Raw genomic sequence first — 18,375 nt, forward strand, 5'->3', positions numbered from 1 at the left:
TTGAAGCCGTCAGGGTTTCCAATGCCACCAGCGGCGGTGGTGGTCTCACCAGCAGCACCAGTGGTAGCAGTGCCAGTCTCAGTGTCAGTGGCAGTACCGGTCTCGATAGCTCCGGTAGTGGTGTTGGAGAATGTCATGGTGTTGAACTGAGCCGCGGCCAAGTTGCCCATGGCCAGGGCAAGGATCTCTGAGTAACGCATTTTGTTGGTGGTTGATTCTTATGAGCGAATGACTGGGGGGTAACGACTGGAAACAGCTCTCGGAAGAGTAAGCGAAGGGATCGAGGATGTTTGAATTGCTTGATGCTGAGAAAAGAGAAATTGTCGTTTGGCCGGAATCAAGCTCTCTCTTTATACAAGATTCGGTCTCATACTGGAGGCTCAGATTGTATGGTCTCCCTTTGTGAAACACAGACCAAGCCCGCGCCGATAGTCTGACAGCGTGCCCTCGTCGACGAATGCATCGAGTTCAACGCGAACAGAGTCGAGTGTGCCGTGACGGTTGAGACATGGCGTTGTAGTCCAACAAGCAAAGAATGCGATGCCCCTGGCTTGACGTGTCTCACTTGACAGTTGTTGGTATTGGCTGCGTGCTGCCGAAAATCCCCGCCGCTTGAGCTGCACATGTGCTGAGATTACTCTAAATTCCAGATTAGCATGTATTGGGATAGCGGCGATCTCGCTCGGTGGTTGAGGAGTCTGTTAGTTATCGGGAGGGAGCCACCGAGTGTCTACTGAGACACTACCCTCCAAGGTCGTCTGGTGTTTTGTTTTCTTGGCAGATTCTTGTTGAGCATCCCTCAAAGGAGACGGGACTGTCTTTTTGCTTCCAGCACGCCGAATCGGGAGTGAAATTCCTCGTGATGCCTGCCTTTGTCTCTGGGAGATGGCAAGCGGTGTACGCGCATATCAATTTTGGTCGCCAAGAGAATAATCTCACTGCAAGCGCTGCTCCCATTCCTGAAAGCGTCAAAACAGCGTGTCAGAAACACTACCAAAAGTCCCTCACCTTTGATATCGCGAGATATGGGAGTATAGTTTAATCTTTGTCAGTCAAGAATGTGCGTCATTGGTGACCAGGAATAGCAGATTGTATCTGAGTGTTTCGTGGCTTCGACGACAGCGCCATTGCCCTGACTATACTCACTTGAGTATAACCATGTTTTTTTGCTTTCAGCGGTTCAGCACTCGAGACGAGCGGTAAAGATCGTCGATTGCGATGAGACGGTTGTTGATTTCCCTCCCTTGGAATGGATGAAAACATTCTTTAGTCCAGTCCGGGGAAGGCAGGTTTGATGCATATCTCAAACAGAAGCCATATCATTTGGGGCAAGACTTGCTTATCGGATGACAGGACCGAAGCTACGAGACAGAACAGCGCATCAAGACAAGGCAAAGGCTAGAATGCGGTCCACACACAAGGGAAATTGCGGTGATGGCAGAAGAAAAAAGGTTGGTCCTAAGAAGGGAGAAGCTGAGACACTGAGACACTGAAGCAAGTCAATAGCTCCAGTGGTTTAATGCGGGCCGAAAGTTGTTGCGGGGCATCGCCAACAGCCTAGGGGTTCAATGTGGGTCTTGATCTCAAGTACAGGGTAATTTATGCTCACAACTACTTACAATGTTCGCTTTTAATGCGTTTAAAATTATATTATTTCAAGCACAATATAAGTGATCAGATACTCGACAAGGTTGTATGAAATACTCAAGTTGGGGGGCATATCTGGTACGTGATGTTGGGATTGTTGTCCTGTGTATAGAGATGAGCAATTCAACACTGGAACTTGAACATTAAACCACCAACAACTATACTACAACATGACGTGCTTGGCAAGGAGAAATATCCTCCCAGACTTCATTCATGATCCGCATTCTTTGGTAAATTATTGTTGGATCCGAAATTATGGACAGTCGTCAACTCCACTGTAGATCCCTAGACCCAAGGAAGCTTGTCAAATGCTTGACATATCATGCATATCACGATTGGTAGTGTCTGTGCACAATCAAGATAGTCGATCTTGACTCGGTATAATAGTTCCGAAGGTCTTAGCGGCTCTCATGATAGCATCCACTTAACTAGCTGAGCTTGTAGGCACTCTGGACGAAAACTATGACGCGAGCATGAGGACTAGGAGCCCTTGATTCCTCCATGAGGCTGTAACAATACCACAGAGCCATGCTCCCTGTGTAGCCTCTCCCGCCCGGCCCAAAACGTGCCGTGCCAAGGCGTTTCATTGTCATGTGTAATACAAGACCTCATGCAAGGTTAAAATTCTCCCAAGGGATTGTTGTTGCACAGAGTCATGGTAGTAGCGATGGTTATCCCGCTATACATAGTCAGACAGTACCTGAAGATCATCTCATGTCTAATCTCCTATTCTTAGTAAATTTAAGCCGCAATTTAACAAGCAGGAATGCTGCAAGGAGCCATTCCCGCTTTTGATCGGAGCTTGTTTTAAGCTTGAATGCTGATCGAGAAAAACGCCAACGGGTTCACCAATTTCCTCTGCATCGCTTGTATCGTCAGGGCGAAGCCTCATTTGTCGCCTTATGCAAGCCACTTGGTTCGATGGCTTGCAAGGTAAATTAGCTATGCGAAAGGCTAAAAAATTCCTCTATTTTGACCTCGAACGACTCACGGGATGAGATCAAGGGAGAGAGGCGGATAAGCTACTACGTCTCCCTTGCTTTGGACAATCTCACCGTGTTTTGTTTCTTTTTGTCTTGGCAAGATAGCAATGCAAGTGGCCTTTTTGGTTCTCGCCGCATGCTTCATGTGAGACATTTGACGTTGCCCTTTAGGACGTTGCTTTGGTGTTGTCGTTCCTGAGGATTTCATAAGGATTGTTGCCCCGGATGATGATGGATCAAAACAATTACTGTCAACATCAACAGTTGAGATGTAAGCATCATCAATTTGGCCCTTGGATAATCCAGTCTTTTCTTTAACATTTTTATTCTATTTTCCTTTTGTTTGTCTCTCCTAATAATATTACACGAACCCTGAGGCACTTGAGTGAAGTGCATCTACATGGCAGTCCTCACTCATCATGTCTCCATCATGAGTACGGGTACACAAATCCAACACATTAAACCTCTTCAATTGACCCCAATTGCACTTACTTGATCCAATCGCCTTACCAAAACAATGCTACACATCTCATATCATTCTCTGATAAGCTCATGATGGATCATGACAGTAAATAAAATTATATCTGCCCCTCATCCAACAGCCGTGTTCATCAGCCGAGATCAACAGAGGGGGAGGGGTCGAAATGGAGACTCCAACTCCCATCATTGGATCCTTGATTGGACCCTTCATCTTCCACCCATGTCATCATGCCCATGATAAAAAGACTCAAGAAGCAGCCATGATGGCCCTCAATTGCTCTTCAATTGTACCGCAAAAAATGACCGTCTCAAAGCTCCCCTTCCACGCTGACCACATTGGTTCTCTGATCCGACCAGAGGCGCTATCGCGCACTCAGGAGCAGGCCGATGCTGGCCAAGTCTCTGCTGAGCAGCTCGTCGCCACTCAAAAGGCTGCCATTGCCGACATCGTCAAGAAGCAGCAAGAGCATGGCGTTCGCGCTATTTCCTCCGGCGAGTTTGATCGCAAGTACTACTTCGGCGGCTTTTTCGAGCGTCTAGGGGGTTTCAAGGAATATGAGCCTGTACCATGGGACCTCGTGCGCCTCTCTGCGCCGCCCATCGCTGCCCTCAAGAAGGCTGGCAAGCAGTACCCCATGGCTGCTATCTGCGAGTCCAAGATTGAGTACAAGCAAAGCCCCTACCTTGAGAACTGGAAGATGCTGCGCGAGTGTGTCCCTCGCGAGCAGTGGGCCGAGTGCAAGTTCACCATGCCCCCTCCTTGCTACTTTCACCTGCGACTCGCCTCTGGGAAGTGCTACAGCCCTGAGGCTTACTCCAACGACGAGGACTTCTTTGCCGATCTGGCCAAGGCTTACCGTCAGGAGTTCCAGACTCTGTACGCTGAGGGTGTGCGCAACATCCAGATCGACGACCCCACTCTCGCCTACTTCTGTTCCGATGAGATGCTTCAATCTCTGAGGGATGAGGGTGTTGACCCTGACAAGCTGTTCGACACTTACCTCAAGGCTCACAACGACGCTATCGCCGACCGCCCCGAGGGACTCCATGTTGGTCTCCACGTCTGCAGAGGTAAGCATCCCAAATCTGTGTTACATCGCTCCAACACTAATCACCTCTAGGCAACTTCTCCAAGTCGATGCACTTCAGCGAGGGCTCATACGAAAAGATCGCCGAAAAGTTCTTCACGACGCTCAACTACGACACCTTCTTCCTCGAGTACGACAACCCCCGCTCCGGCGGTTTCGAGCCCCTCCGTTTCCTCCCCAAGCACAAGAACGTCGTCCTCGGTGTCATCACCACCAAGGAGCCCGAGCTGGAGGACGCCCAGGTCATCAAGCACCGAGTCCTTGACGCTGCCAAGATCATCGCCGACGGCCAGGGCCGCAGCCTTGAGGAGGCTCTCGAGACGGTCGGCATCAGCCCCCAGTGCGGCTTCGCTAGTGTCGCTGTCGGTGCTGATGGTATGACCGAGGAGAAGATGTTTGCCAAGCTCAAGCTTGTCAACGATGTCGCTAAGGAGATCTGGCCCGGAAAGCCTTAAGTTAAGGCTGGGTTGTACAAAAGGGAAAACAAAAGGACTGTAAAAAGTATATAGCTATATTTAACATATAGTGATCATTGCATAGCGTGATATTAAAAATGAAAGAATAAAGATGGCTCACCCCATTCTGTTACTGTTATCTATTCTACCATCTATGCGTGTCACAAAAGTTAGCCTGATCTCATCAATTCTCACTCCTCGCATACACCATAAAGAGTGACCTAAGAAGCCTAGTCTAAGGAGCATAAGCTAACCTAATAATTTCGTCTCTTATGTTCCTGACAGTCGATTTTTCTGAGACTCTGCGGTCCCCGGTGGTGTTTGCTCGGGGAGGCACGTGACCGTCTTTCAACCAATGAGAAGCTCGCTAGCAAGGGACTGATTTACAGACATATCGTTACAAGATCAATTAATTAATATATCTATGTCTATATTCAAGCCGTATCACATGTTTCCATCCATCTATTATCCATTTCTATTCGTTCCCATTGCTCTTTAACGACGGTTCCAGTTGAGGTATCGACTCGCGGTAACAAGAATGATCAAGTTGCTCACAATGAAGCAAGCATAGATACCCAAATCTCTCCAACGGTTATCGAAAGAGATATTGAAAGTACTGTAAAACTCATCTCCCACCTTGTAGGCGCAGTACTCGCAGTCTTGGGTGCTGTTGTTCACAAGGTACCCGCGTCCGCCCTGCTCGAAGAAGGGCTCCATGTACTCGCCACAGGTCATGTTTGGGGGAGCACTGAAAGCGTTTAACTCGCTCTGCTTGCAAATGACTTCAACTCCGTGTAGAGCAGTTGTTACCATACCGGAAATTAGCCGGGTAAAGGGTGTCAACTGATACATCCATGCCCTCCAGAAACCGGGCATTTGAGGAGGAGGAATCGTAACACCACAGAACAGTGCGAAGGAAATAATAACAAGAGGATCGAATTGTGTTGATATCATCGGTGAGGGTGTGATAGAGGCAAGGACCTGACCAAGCGTGACGGCGAAGATCTCAGTGATGAGAACCATGAGGAACTGGAACCCAGCGCGAGAAGGATCAGTCTGGAAGCCAGGCATGAAATAGAGGGGCAAGTAGAAAGCCACAGCACACAGAAGCGAGTAGGGCATCTCGGCCAGGACAACGCTTGAGGTGAACACGAAAGGTGAGTACATCTTTGAGGACTGCTCTCTGAAGAACAGAGCCCGCTTGATGTGGTAAAGAACCTCGACCTGAGTAATGATCAAAGCAGGAAGAACAGTAACCTGGAAGATGATAAAAACACGGTTCTGAAGAGATGATCGCGAGTTGTCGAGGTTGAGGTACATCAGGCCGGTGATGAGAGCAACCGCGACGTGGGCGAAAATGCGGGTAAACAGGTAGTTGGGCATTCTCCAGAACGATCGGAACATGCGAGTGGAGACAACCTTCATCTGGTGGGTAAAGGGAGAAGCGTACTCGCGCTCCATTTCACGGTTTTTGGTGTTGGAACCAACAGCTTCCTGACGCTCGCGCTTGAGATGGATGATGGTCTCCTTGACTTGAGCAAACTCAGCACTGTCTTCCCAGATATCAGCCCAGTCACGATCTCCAACACGAGGAGCACTTCCAGCACCAATGGCCTCGAGCATGAACTCAGCGATGTTATCGGTAGGCTTAGCAACCGCGCCATGAGACTCGAGGTAGCTTCGCAGAACATGAGCATCCTTGCCAATGTCGCCAAAGTAAACAGTGCGGCCTCCACGCTGGAGAAGAAGAAGACGATCAAAGTTCTCAAAGAGAGCGGCGTTGGGCTGGTGGATTGTGCAGAGAATAGCTTGGCCGGAAGCAGCGAGCTTCTTGAGGAAACGGACGATGTTGAAGGCGCTCTGACTGTCAAGACCGGAAGTAGGCTCGTCGAGGAAAAGCATCAGCTCAGGCTTGGCAGCAAGCTCGACACCAATTGTAACACGCTTGCGCTGTTCGACTGTAAGACCGAATTCAGGGGTTCCAATGATGGCATCGGCGATGGACTCCATCTCAAGAAGGGAGATGATCTCTTCAACATAGGCGTAACGCTCTTCCATAGGTACATGGTAAGGTTGACGAAGCTCAGCGGAGAATCGGAAGGCCTCTCTCACGGTCTGAGTAGGCTCATGGACATCAAGCTGTTCGGCGTATGAAGTAGAACGTTGGAATTCCTTGCCAGGAGCGATAGCATCGACGAGGATATCACCGTGAATAACACCAATGTTCTTTCGGGCAGCGAGGACGTCGAGAAGAGTGGTCTTACCAGCGCCAGAGGCACCCATAAGAGCAGTGAGCTCACCAGGACGAACGTAACCAAAGACATTGTTTAGAAGACGACGAGTGCCACCAGGGACAGGGACATCGTAGTTGAGGTTCTCCCATGTGAGCACACTCTCAGACTTGAGGGTAATATCAGATCCTTCCTCGTTGGACCTATCCTTGCGTCGGGCATCACGCTTGTCATTGAGCTTCTCGTTCAAAGCCTTGCGTTCCTTGTTGGGTTTGGCAAAGATAGTAGCTGCGTTTCCGCCCATGCCAAAGTTGACGAGTTCACCAAGAGCAACGTTGAGGATAAGGAAGAAGATGATAAGAGCCAGGACAATACCCCAGTTCCTCCACAGATCGCCGGGGTGGTAGGAGAAGCCCTGAGCGACGTAATCACTTCCTGAGACAAAGGTAGTTCCGGCCTTGGATCCGGCAAGAGTGCAGACCTGGTAGTCGATGTCGGTGTACCCAGGTCCGGAAGGGATCAAGCTGTCGGCTGTGCACTCCATGTCGATTCTCTGGAACTCGTTCATCATCATGGAGCTGAAGCTCAGACCCAGGATGTTAATCCAGAAGATCCATCGTAGCCAGACTTGTTCTTGTGCGTATTGGATGATGTATCCCGACGTCACAACGAAGAGTGTAATGACGATAACCGCAAACTTGATGGCATAGTCGAAGTCGGGCGAAACACAACCGATGATACGGAAGAAGAGAGTCATCCCTATATTGCCACTCAAAATCATCAAGAAGAAGGTGAAAAAGGCCCCAGCATCTCGTACGAGGTTGGTCATGAAGTAAACGATGATACAGAAAAGCAGGATTTGGCTGGCGGCGAAAACCTGGTCGACAAAGATTTGCGCGATCCACAGAGCAGACGGCCTATGGAAGGCATAAGCCTTGTGCTTATTAACAATAGCCCGTCCCGTCATAGTACCTGCGAGCTCCGAAAAGGCCTGGAATGCGTTGAAGAGTAGAGCGATGAACAGTAGACCTCCTTTGGAGAACGCCGAGGCGCTGTTCTTGCCAAGATCAAGATACAAGGTTCCGAGGACGATGGCGATGACGATACTGCGGAACCAACCGAAAAACAGATTAAAACGATCCTGCAGCTTGAGAGTGAACTGGCGCTTCATGAGGGCCCAGACTTGGAGGTGGAAACCGACTTGGTAGATGGAGCGCTTCGAGGTGCCGCGCTTGCTCTCCTTGACAGCCATCTGGAAGTCATTGTGTGTGTCAGTCTCTTGGGTAAGAGAGGCCTTGTACTCTGCCATCTCGGCGTCGAGGGACTTGAAGGCATCAGAGGCTCTGAATGCTTCCGCCAGAGATTCGGGGTTGTGAGGAGCGTTTTCCTCAGATCGGCCAGGGGCATATTCTCTCTCCCACTCATCAGTACAACCAGTCAGATAATCGGCACTAGTCTGACGAGGTCGAGGAGCAAAGCCGAGGCCCTCAAAGTAGTTGCGGGCGGTAGAAGCAGGACCGAAGTAAACCTGCTTGCCACCATCGATAACCAACACCTTGTCGAAAAGGTTGTAAATGTTTTCGGAAGCCTGATACAAAGAGACAAAGGTAGTGGTTTTGTACAGGTTGGTCTGAATTCGTAGAGACTTGGCGAAATCCAGCGCTGTACTGGCGTCAAGGCCACGAGTGCTGTTATCCCACGACAGGACCGCAGCGTTGGTGATCATACCCTCTGCAATACTGACTCGCTTTCTCTCACCACCTGAGACGCCTCTCACAAAGTGATCTCCGACAATGGTGTGGCGTGTGTGCTCAATGTTGAACATCTTGAGAAGCATGCTGATGACACTCTCTTTAAACTCGGCCTTGGACATGTTGCCGGGTCGCTTCTTGGGCATTTTCGTGTCGATAGCGAAACCGAGAGTCTGCTCAACTGTAAGAGTAGGGTGGTGGACGTCGTCTTCGGCGTTGTAGACTGCCTCTCCGCGGTACTGGTCGAAGTCGGTATTGGCCCAGGGTCCGTACAGAACTTCACCCTCGACAGCAGTGTATCCGTAACGCTGGTTGGCGATGGACTTGAGGAAAGTCGTGCATCCTGAGCCAGGTTTGCCCAGAACGAGAATCATCTCGCCGGGCTTGCACACACCTCGGAACTTGTCGAGGAGGGCAACCTGGGGAGGCTTGGGACCGAGACCGAGCATGTTGATGACGGGGGTAATGACATCGAAAAAGCCTACAAAGGCATCGGGAAAGGTAGGCACAAAGTTTGACATGCTGCCGAAACCCTTGACGGTTAGATCATCCCAGTAGACACCAATGTGCTTGGATTTGATTCCAGCCTCCTTCTCACGATCAAGACCACCACGAAGAGCCGCCTCTAGATCAAAGAGGGACTCGACCTCGGCCTCGTCTTCAGCAGCAACATTCTTCTCCGGGTCGGCATTGCTGGCTCTGCTCTTCCTGCGACTAGCGCGAGAAACACCAGTGAACTCACGCTGGAGCTCTGCAAAGTCGGCCTCAGCCTGCTCAACAGAGACGCCGTGGTTCTGCGCCCTGTCCTGTCGACCTTCAGCACGGGTAGAGTCGGTCTCGATGGAGTTGCGATAGGCGGGATCGGCCAGCTCAGTGTGATGGTTGGCGGCGATGGCCTCCTCGGCCCTTCCGAGGTCTTTTTCAGCCATTTGGGATAAAGAGAATTCGTTTGTGATTGTCTTTTATAACAGTGCTCACGATGAGACTGTGATGGGAGCCCAAAGTCACCCGCCGCGTATGAGATGGAGAATCGAATTAGACTCAATTGGAAGTATAGAGGTGATTAAAAGTATACTAAAAAAGGAGGGAACAAAAGGTTATTAATATGTATCTCGTAGCAGCCTGTCTTGACTAAGGCGTGCTGATGAACAACAACGACAAGAAGGTAGGGAAGGGCGCAATGGAAAATGGAGCCGACAAGCCGCCCTATAAGTCAAGTCGTAAAAACAAAGCTCCCTAGTAAAAAAAAAAAGATTATTATGGAGAACATCTCAGTAAAACGTCGTTTATCCCTGGGGTATCGTGAGAGATGAAATAGTCTAGTCACATCACAACTGTTTAGACCGCCTCGTTAGATCGTTTGTTTCTTGCAACCCCCATCAAGGATCTTTCGTCCGTCCGTCCAGCATTACCAATCAAAAATACAAAAATGTCCGCATGTAGGGGGGTCCTCATTCTCCACAGGTCGCGAATTGCTTCAGCGGAAGATCCATGTTGTTTAGACCGTTTAAGTCATGATAGTGGAGCATTTACGATGCGTTTGACTCATCTCGGACAAGTTTTCGTCTTGGAGGCCGAAGGAGCTAGATATCTAATTGGCTGGGGAAATAAAGTACAAGATGACATCTTTGCCTAAAGGAGATACGCATGAAAAGGGAGATTTCGTTTATATCCGAGACACGATATCGTGACTAGTGAAGAACAAACTCGTAATGAATCCATGAACGAAGTATTACTACCAGAAGAAAAGAAAGATGCAAATAGAGTTGCTTTTGCTCGCAAAGTCACATCGTATCTATCGTAGTTTGTGAGTGTCGATCCCGCGTTGAAACCCAATGGACGGACATCATCTGCATGTACATATCTTTACCCACTCTAGCAAGGAATAGTGGAAACGTTTAATGTTAAAACAGCCCCAACGGTTGAACTTCGCCATTATTTTACGGATGCAACTCTCTTAAGTCCGAATATTGGTTCAAAGCGTTGTCTTTTTCCCATCACTTGTTTCAACTCTCAGATAGACATCATTTCGACTCATAGTCATACCATCCTTTTTCGGAACGGCTCACCAAAGACTATATGTAGTACCAAATTCAGTCACCGCGAGACTCGCTTCGGCGTGACACATTGTTTTCTCTTTTGTTATGGTGGCGTTCGGCGAGCAAATAAGCCTCGGATGGACGCCACCGACTTTCACGTTTCCAGAACAATTTGCGACGATCTTGTAACTTTCTGGCAAATTTAGGTGCAATCCCGTAGAGACCATGACCCTTGTCTGATAAGCCAAAAGCCAGGATCAAGGGTTCACCCCTATTGTGGCGTTTCAGCTAAACCTTACTGAATCGGTTATAGACGTTCTTAGACGGTCTCCGCTAAAAGTCCGCCTGTCTTGTCCGTCCGTCGGCCGAATGGATAGTGAGTAGGTTGAAGGGGGAATAGTTGAGTTGCTGTGACAAATTCCGCACTTGACATGGGCAGTAACGTTAACCGATCTGATCTGATAATCAATCCAAGACACTCTGATGTCTGAGCGTCATACGGTGTGGTTTCGTGTTTATAGTTGACTTGTATGAGTTGATGGTGATGGGGATGACAAGTCATGACACTAATCATCACGTAGACTCCAGACAGTGGGTAGCTGAAACGTTAACTTCCTACATCGTAGTGTAGAAAAATAAATAGCCTAAAGAGTATGGTCTAAGTGGCATAAGCTGACCTACTAATTTCGTCTCTTGTGCCTCTATCGGCCAATTTTTCTGATTCCTTGAGGTTGGCTCGTATGGCTAGACTAGTTGATGGTTATAATACTGATCATCATATAAGCTGAACATCCAATCCATAGAATAGACTGTCATCATAAACTTCTAGTTCAAACTACAGACTACTCAGACTTGCCATCATTCTCAATACCCCAAAGCTCTCCAAACCTACTCCCCTCCCTCTCAACAAGCTCCCTCGGCCCACCGTCCTCCACAACACTCCCCTTGTCAAGCACAACAACCCTATCAAAGTACTTCATAACCATCTCCAGCCGATGCGAAACCATGACAATAGTATAACTCTCAAACTCATCTCTTATGATTTCCTGCATTGCCCTATCGGTGGCTCTGTCCACACTACTGCTCACTTCATCCAGCAGAAGTAGTCCGCCCTGTTTCTTCTCACCCCGATCGCGAACTCGACGACGTAGAATTGCTCGGCCAAGACTGAAAAGCTGCTTTTGTCCAGCACTTAGATCTTCGGCGCTCATGCCCGCGTTTAAACTGCCCTTGTCGTGGACAAAGTTGGTTAGACGAACTGTGTTGAGAACAGTGAAGCACTCGGCGTCAGTAGCTGCGTTGTAAGGATCAATATTTGCTTTGATGGAGCTTCCGTCTGGTAGAAAGACTGCCTCTTGAGGGATACAAATGATGCGTTTGCGTAGAGTGGCTCGGTCAATCTCGTGCAAGTTTACGTCGTCGATCTTCATGTTGGTAGAACATGATGACAAAGGATCCAGGAGTCGTAGGAGGAGCAGTATCAAAGTAGACTTTCCACTTCCTGTACGGCCGCAGATCGCAACCTTTTGTCCTGGAAGGATATCCAGCTCTAGGTCTCTCAGTACAAGGTTAAGCTCAGTTTCCTCCTGACTATTCGCATCAACGTCGTAAGAAGCGGACACTTTGCCAATCTGAACATGTCCATTTTGAGGCCAAGTCTCGGGTGGCTCGATATCTTCTCCAGGCATATTCTCTGTCGCAACAGTCTCGCTGAAAGATCTCAAGCGGCTGACAGCGCCCAGGGACGTCTCCAGAGATGTATAGCTTTTGATGACATCGGACATGATCTCGCTGAATGTCAGAAGAGAAATTAAACTAGCACCTGTCAAACCCGCGTTGGTTCGAAGCTGAGTTGCCAATGCGACGAGGATAACAGCGATGCCGGTGACGATGAGACGTAGTGATGAAGCCAACCACTGTTGAATCATGGCTAGCAGATATGCAGGGCGTTGGGATGTATCGAGGAGTTGGTTGTTGTATACTATGTCGTTCTGTTGCCATCCAAAAGCTCTGATGGTTGCGATACCTCTCATAGTATCGCTAAAATGCGAGCTGTAAAGCTAGTCAGGAGTGTGTAACGAAAATGACCTGCGTAGTACTTACTACAGGGGACTTTTTGCCTCGAGATCAAGCAGTCGCAGCTGCCTTGACGTACGAAGATAGAACATCTGGATAAAATAGAGAATTCCGGCTAGGAAAGGATATCCAACGGCGAGATACGGAGAAGCAGATGCCACCACAAACGCCGATCCTATAGTAATTGATATATCCAAAGTGAAATTACAAAGTGCCAGGGGTAATTCACTGTCGAGAATGGTCATATCCTGAGAGAAAAGATTCGTCACCACGCCCGTGTCAGTCGTCGTGAAGAACCTCAACGGTGCGGAGATGACAGTGAGGATAGCCCGTTGGTGAAGTTCTGTTCCTGCAGAGGCAGTCATACCTATCAGAGTTATGACGCCGTTGAAGAATAAAAAGACGACAAAGCCTGATCGTAGGAAAGCGAAGATGCCAACGTAAAAGTTGAAGGATTTGTCAAAGGCATCCTCGGCCCAGAACTTCATCCACACGCCTGAAAGACTCTGGCAAGCACCTGCTAGCATTCCTGATAGTGCGACACCGACGACTGCCCATGTCCCAACGCTTTTGAAGTAATGCTTGTAGATGGAAAAGTCGCCTTGCTGCCTTGCTTTATCCTCTGCTGCCTCCGCAGCGGAAGACGACACGATCCTGACAGCAGGAACAGTGACTATTGTTTCAGACTTGTCATTTTCCGATGAGGAATCTGTATCTCTGTGCTTAACACCAAGACTGTGAACGTACTTGTTGTTTCGCATCAACTCTGCGAAATCTCCTTGCTCAATGACAGTGCCGTTACCAAGAGCAATAATATGATCTGCAAGCGGCAAGTGACGCACCGAGTGAGTACATATAATGACGGTAACATTCCTCCGACGAGTTATACCCTCAAAAACGCGACGGAACAGTTCAGATTCAGTCCCCAAGTCCAGACCGCTGAGTATGTCATCAAAGATCATCAAATTTGCTCCAGAGTATAATGCCCGTGCCACACTGAGTCGCTGCTTCTGGCCACCGGACAACATGATACCGTTGCTCCCAATATTGGCGTTGTGACCTTGTGGCAAGAGAGCTACATCTTGGGAGAGCATGGTGGCTTCAATGATCTCATCGTATTTTGCCTGGTCAAAGGCGCAGTGACCGATGATGTTTTGTCGGAACGTTCCGTTGTAGAGAAAGACGGATTGATCGCAATACGCGATGCGATGAGAGGGAATCAAGGTCTTGATCGTACCTGAAGATACGGGTAGTTCACCGAGGAGAGCTTGACAAAAGGTAGTCTTTCCCGAGGCAACTTCGCCAACCACAATGGTGAGTTTATGGGCGGGGATAGAAACATTGATGTCTCTTAATGTCATCTTCTCGCCTCCCCATCCAAAGCACCCATTCTCAATGGAGAAAGCAACTTCCGAAGCATCATCTGAAGAGCTCTTCTCGGATAGCAGGTCGGATTGATGTTCTCGAAAGTCGTTGCGAGGGTCCGCTGCAAGGAATCTCTGTACTCGAGCCACACAGGTCAAAGCAGCAAAGATACCAGGCAGACTCTGAAAGAGAGCCACGACAGGCGTTGTGAAGAGAAGGATATACGACAGCGACGTGAAGAGCGTGTTAATATTCAACTCTCGCGAGGTGAAAGCAAAAGTAACCGGAGGTGAAATAGCAACAGGTGTAAATCCCAATATCGCAGCCAGAATCAATAGCCAGCGGAAGCTGTTTCCAACCTTGATCTCTCCTACGCGGAGACTCTGAATAAGATCCGCTACAGGGCCGGTGATGCCCGAGATCTTGTATAGCTTCATTTGCGAAATCGCATTCGAAGTCAAGCCGACTCTGTTTTGGATCCTATTCATCCATTCGCTCTGCCTCTTGCCTACCAACGTGATCAACCACGAGAGTAGCAAGGCACAAACTAAAATGACGACAAGAGGAGAGATAAATGCTGCGCCGAGCTTTCCGTAGAGAAGCCAGCACCCAATGGCCACCTCGATGGGATTTGCCCAGAGATCGTGCGCGTTCTTGGCACCCCTAAGAATCCGTTCAACATCCGAGCTCATAAGAGTCAATGCAGCAGAGTCGTCAGCAGCTGTAATCTTCATTTGTGTGGTCTTTTCGTAGATAGCAGCAACCAGACAGCCTCGAATCATATAAGTGGCCCTCTCCATGTAATAACCGTAAAAGGCTGAGGAGACTGCTATTCCGGCGTAAATGAGAAACGCGGCGCCAACCAAACCATAGCTGACACTTTTGGAGTTGGGGGTCTCTGGGGCTTGAAGATAGTTCAATGTAGAGTCAATGAAGAATGGTTGACAGAATTGGAAGGCGATGAGGGCAACGCGAGGGGCAACGGGGAGGAGGATCGGGCCTATGAGCGTTCTAGCCAAGTCCTTCAACAGGCCTGATTTGGGCTCTTGGTTGTACCGATGAATCTGGAGGTGTTTTGCGAATCGCTTCTGTAGTCCGTTTGAGGCCATGCTCTCATCAAGAGGATACAGATCCTCTATCTTCAAGACCCCTTGATAACCTCTAACGAAGAGCCGGTTCAACCACGCAAACACTCCAACGCTGAACACCCCGCTCGATTCCTCGGGGCTATGCTCCTCTGCAACCCAGTGAATCCATCTTGTTTTGGGGATTGTCTCTAGACAGAGGATGACAGCCTTGACCACGACGGAAGCTGTGAATAGACGAGCCTGTTGCGATGATCCACTGACGAGAAGCCATGATGTGCGGGTTTGCACGATATCGAACAAAAGTGTAAGCAAAACGTAGATGTTGAGTAGAGTCGATGGTCGTCTATCGCATGAGTGCTCTTTATACGATAGCGCACATGCTAAGAGAGAAGCGACAAATGCGAGGCAAGATCCTGCAAGAGAGAGGTCGTGAACTATGCCCGCAGTACCAGTTGCGATGAGGATCAAGAGACCAAGTTGTGTAGCCGTATACACCACGAGAAAGGCCTTTCAGAATTAGTTATTGCACAATACTAACAGAATCGCTGACCACGCTTCAGGCTATAAAAATAAGTAGTCTAAGAAACATAGTCTTAGTAGCATAAACTCTTTCGTCTCTTATGCTTCTAGGCCAACTTTTCTGATACCCTGCAGGAAGAAACACTCACAAGTTTGACCAATTGTAAAAGCACGCCATTGACAATCCTCTCCCTCTGCGCCAAAACAGCTACACGCGCAATCGCCGAAGCAATAAATACAGAAGTCGGTATAATAGAGAGAAATATACGCTCGAATTTCTGCGTAAAGTCAAAGTCGCCTCGGCACCCTTGGACGCCAGGTCCCCAGGAGCCGTCGTTGAGGCAAGTTGAAGTCATGGTGTTGCTGACATGTCGAGCAACAAGGTTGAGCGGTGCAACTGCCCTATTATACTATCCAAGACAATATTACCATCGAAGGCGAAAGTCTTGACTAGGTAATTGATCCGCTGTCAGATGGGCTAACAATATACCGACTGAAACAAGATTGGTAAGTCTGCAGGATATCAGAAGCATAAGAGACGAAATTGGTAGGACAGTTTATGCTATTTAGACTAGGCTACTTAGACTACTTATTTTTACACCCTGAGACTGATGAATCTACAGCTAACAAGCGTAATCCTAAGCTTACGACTTAAATACGCGTTGGGCATACGCAGGCTTGGTGTTGAGGAACTTTTGTAAGAGATAAGTATTGTCACCAATTAGGATAAGTCTATAGAAACCCTGCCCAATACCTACAGACTCGAGTGACAAAAGCCAGATTATTACCGAGGCTTGGAGCTGGTTTAGAAACTGACCTACCCGAGAGTAAGTTTGTCAATTACAAGTTAACGCCAACCAAGTCGGCAAAAGCAAGGCAAATCCTCCTCTTGCCCTGTTTATGTCTTTTCGCGATAGCTTCAGCTGAAAATAGCAGTAGGTTATAGGTCTAAAATCATCTAACAACCGGCTTGCGTTTCGTATCCCGCCAATTGCCGGTCTACAATGACGAGCGGTTGGCATTGGGCTCAGAATCGAGATGTAAATCCGGAGGGCACTTCCAATCACTTCGTTAATGTCACTAACCTTACTGCCCAGATTTACCTAATCAAGTCTTGACGATGAAGCCATCGGATGAGAGATAGACTCACCGATTAATCAAGATCAACCGTATGATCGACCATCTAAGTGGATGACCCCCATCCTGCGCATCACGCCTTTACATCCACCTCTTAATTCAGAACTCAACACCCTCATTTAAAACCACACCTGACAAAACAACACACGCAATGGATCCAGACTCGGAGCAACTACGCCGTATCCTGCAATCCAAGAGCTGGTTCGGCTTCGACCTAGACGACACCCTACACGAGTTCCGCAAAGCAAGTCGCGCAGCAACAACACACTGCCTGAACCACATCGCCAACAAATCCCAACCAACACTCCGAGATCTTCAAGACCAATACGCAATCATCCTCAAGCAAGGTACAGCCGAGGCTTTCACCGACGGCAAGACTTCCCACGATTATCGTCGAGCCCGCTTTACTGCCACGTTGAGCCATTTCGGATTGGACCACGACGACGTGTGCATTGACGAATTACTGAATACCTACGAACGTGTTCTCGTGGATAACCTCACCCTCAAACCAGGGGCCACTTCTCTTCTCCAAGCGATCAAAAGATCTGGTCGGAAGATTGCCGTCATCACTGAGGGTCCACAGGATGCTCAGGAGCGGGCAGTTCGAGATCTGGGTATCGAGCAGTACGTTGACTTTCTCGCTACCACGAATTACTTTGGTGTAGCCAAGACCTCGGGGCTCTTTGGCAAAGTCCTAGAACATCTCAACGTTCAGTCGCACGCCATGGTATTCATCGGCGATTCGCAAGAGCGTGATATAGAGCCCGCGACGAAAGAGGGCATCTATGCGATTCACCTAGCCGAAGACCAAACGGAGCCTCTTGTGCTGCAACGTCGGAGTGTAAACTCATTGGACGTTGTAGCTCGGCTGATCTAGTAGATCTAGACTGCTCGTGACCCCGGATCTAGCGTTACAAGGCTGAGAGGAACAACTAGTCTAGACAGTTTATCAGATCTGGGGCAGGTTACGTGTAGCTCGAATGATACAAGACCCGTTCAACGTGTCAAGGTGTCACAGGGTGTACACTGCGAGACTGGATGAAATAGATTTCGTGTATTGCGGGTAGCAAACAGATCAGACGAGTGCAACGTTTGTGACACTTTTGATCTCAGCTCTTGGTAGTACATTAATTAATTAATAACTTGCCTACTTTTACCTGTGAAACCGAGACACCTCAATTGATATGGTAATTACTATAATTATATTACTGTCACTCAGCCTTGTATACGTGCTGACGCTATACACCTTCTCATATACAATCTGACAGAGCAGTCTAAATTAAAACCAGCTGCATCTGCACTGAGCCTCGCAGCTTGTGTATGAATCCAGCAGTGAGGGTTACACGGCTGTCATCCGTTACCATTGATTAACATGTAATCTATCCCCCTTGATAATTCCGGGGTGTATAGAGAACGGCTGAATGCATTGTGACACTGTCCCCCCCCCCATTCACTATGACGGGCGTCGCCGTGAGTTAGACGCCGCACGGGAGGTTTGCCGGTAAGAAAAGTAACT

At 48.7% G+C, this 18,375-nt stretch overlaps 4 protein-coding genes across 4 annotated transcripts; 2 read left to right on the top strand and 2 right to left on the bottom strand.

The window, feature by feature from the left end:
- Positions 1-3,409: 3,409 nt before the first annotated feature.
- FGSG_08310 (uncharacterized protein) lies at positions 3,410-4,653 on the top strand (the record flags this gene model as incomplete). Its single annotated transcript, XM_011322179.1, has 2 exons — positions 3,410-4,181; positions 4,232-4,653. The coding sequence occupies 2 exons, from the start codon at positions 3,410-3,412 to the stop codon at positions 4,651-4,653; spliced, it is 1,194 nt and encodes a 397-aa protein (XP_011320481.1).
- Positions 4,654-5,148: 495 nt separating this feature from the next.
- On the bottom strand, positions 5,149-9,564 carry FGSG_08309 (uncharacterized protein; the record flags this gene model as incomplete). The annotated part of the gene is made up of 1 exon (XM_011322180.1): positions 5,149-9,564. The coding sequence occupies one exon, from the start codon at positions 9,562-9,564 to the stop codon at positions 5,149-5,151; it is 4,416 nt and encodes a 1,471-aa protein (XP_011320482.1).
- Positions 9,565-11,516: 1,952 nt separating this feature from the next.
- Positions 11,517-16,078, bottom strand: FGSG_08308 (uncharacterized protein; the record flags this gene model as incomplete). The annotated part of the gene is made up of 5 exons (XM_011322181.1): positions 11,517-12,726; positions 12,778-13,099; positions 13,268-15,546; positions 15,742-15,764; positions 15,872-16,078. The coding sequence occupies 5 exons, from the start codon at positions 16,076-16,078 to the stop codon at positions 11,517-11,519; spliced, it is 4,041 nt and encodes a 1,346-aa protein (XP_011320483.1).
- A 932-nt stretch (positions 16,079-17,010) lies between these two features.
- On the top strand, positions 17,011-17,736 carry FGSG_08307 (uncharacterized protein; the record flags this gene model as incomplete). The annotated part of the gene is made up of 1 exon (XM_011322182.1): positions 17,011-17,736. The coding sequence occupies one exon, from the start codon at positions 17,011-17,013 to the stop codon at positions 17,734-17,736; it is 726 nt and encodes a 241-aa protein (XP_011320484.1).
- Positions 17,737-18,375: the final 639 nt, after the last annotated feature.

Source organism: Fusarium graminearum, chromosome 2, assembly GCF_000240135.3.
Source record: "Fusarium graminearum PH-1 chromosome 2, whole genome shotgun sequence".
Lineage (NCBI taxonomy): Eukaryota > Fungi > Ascomycota > Sordariomycetes > Hypocreales > Nectriaceae > Fusarium > Fusarium graminearum.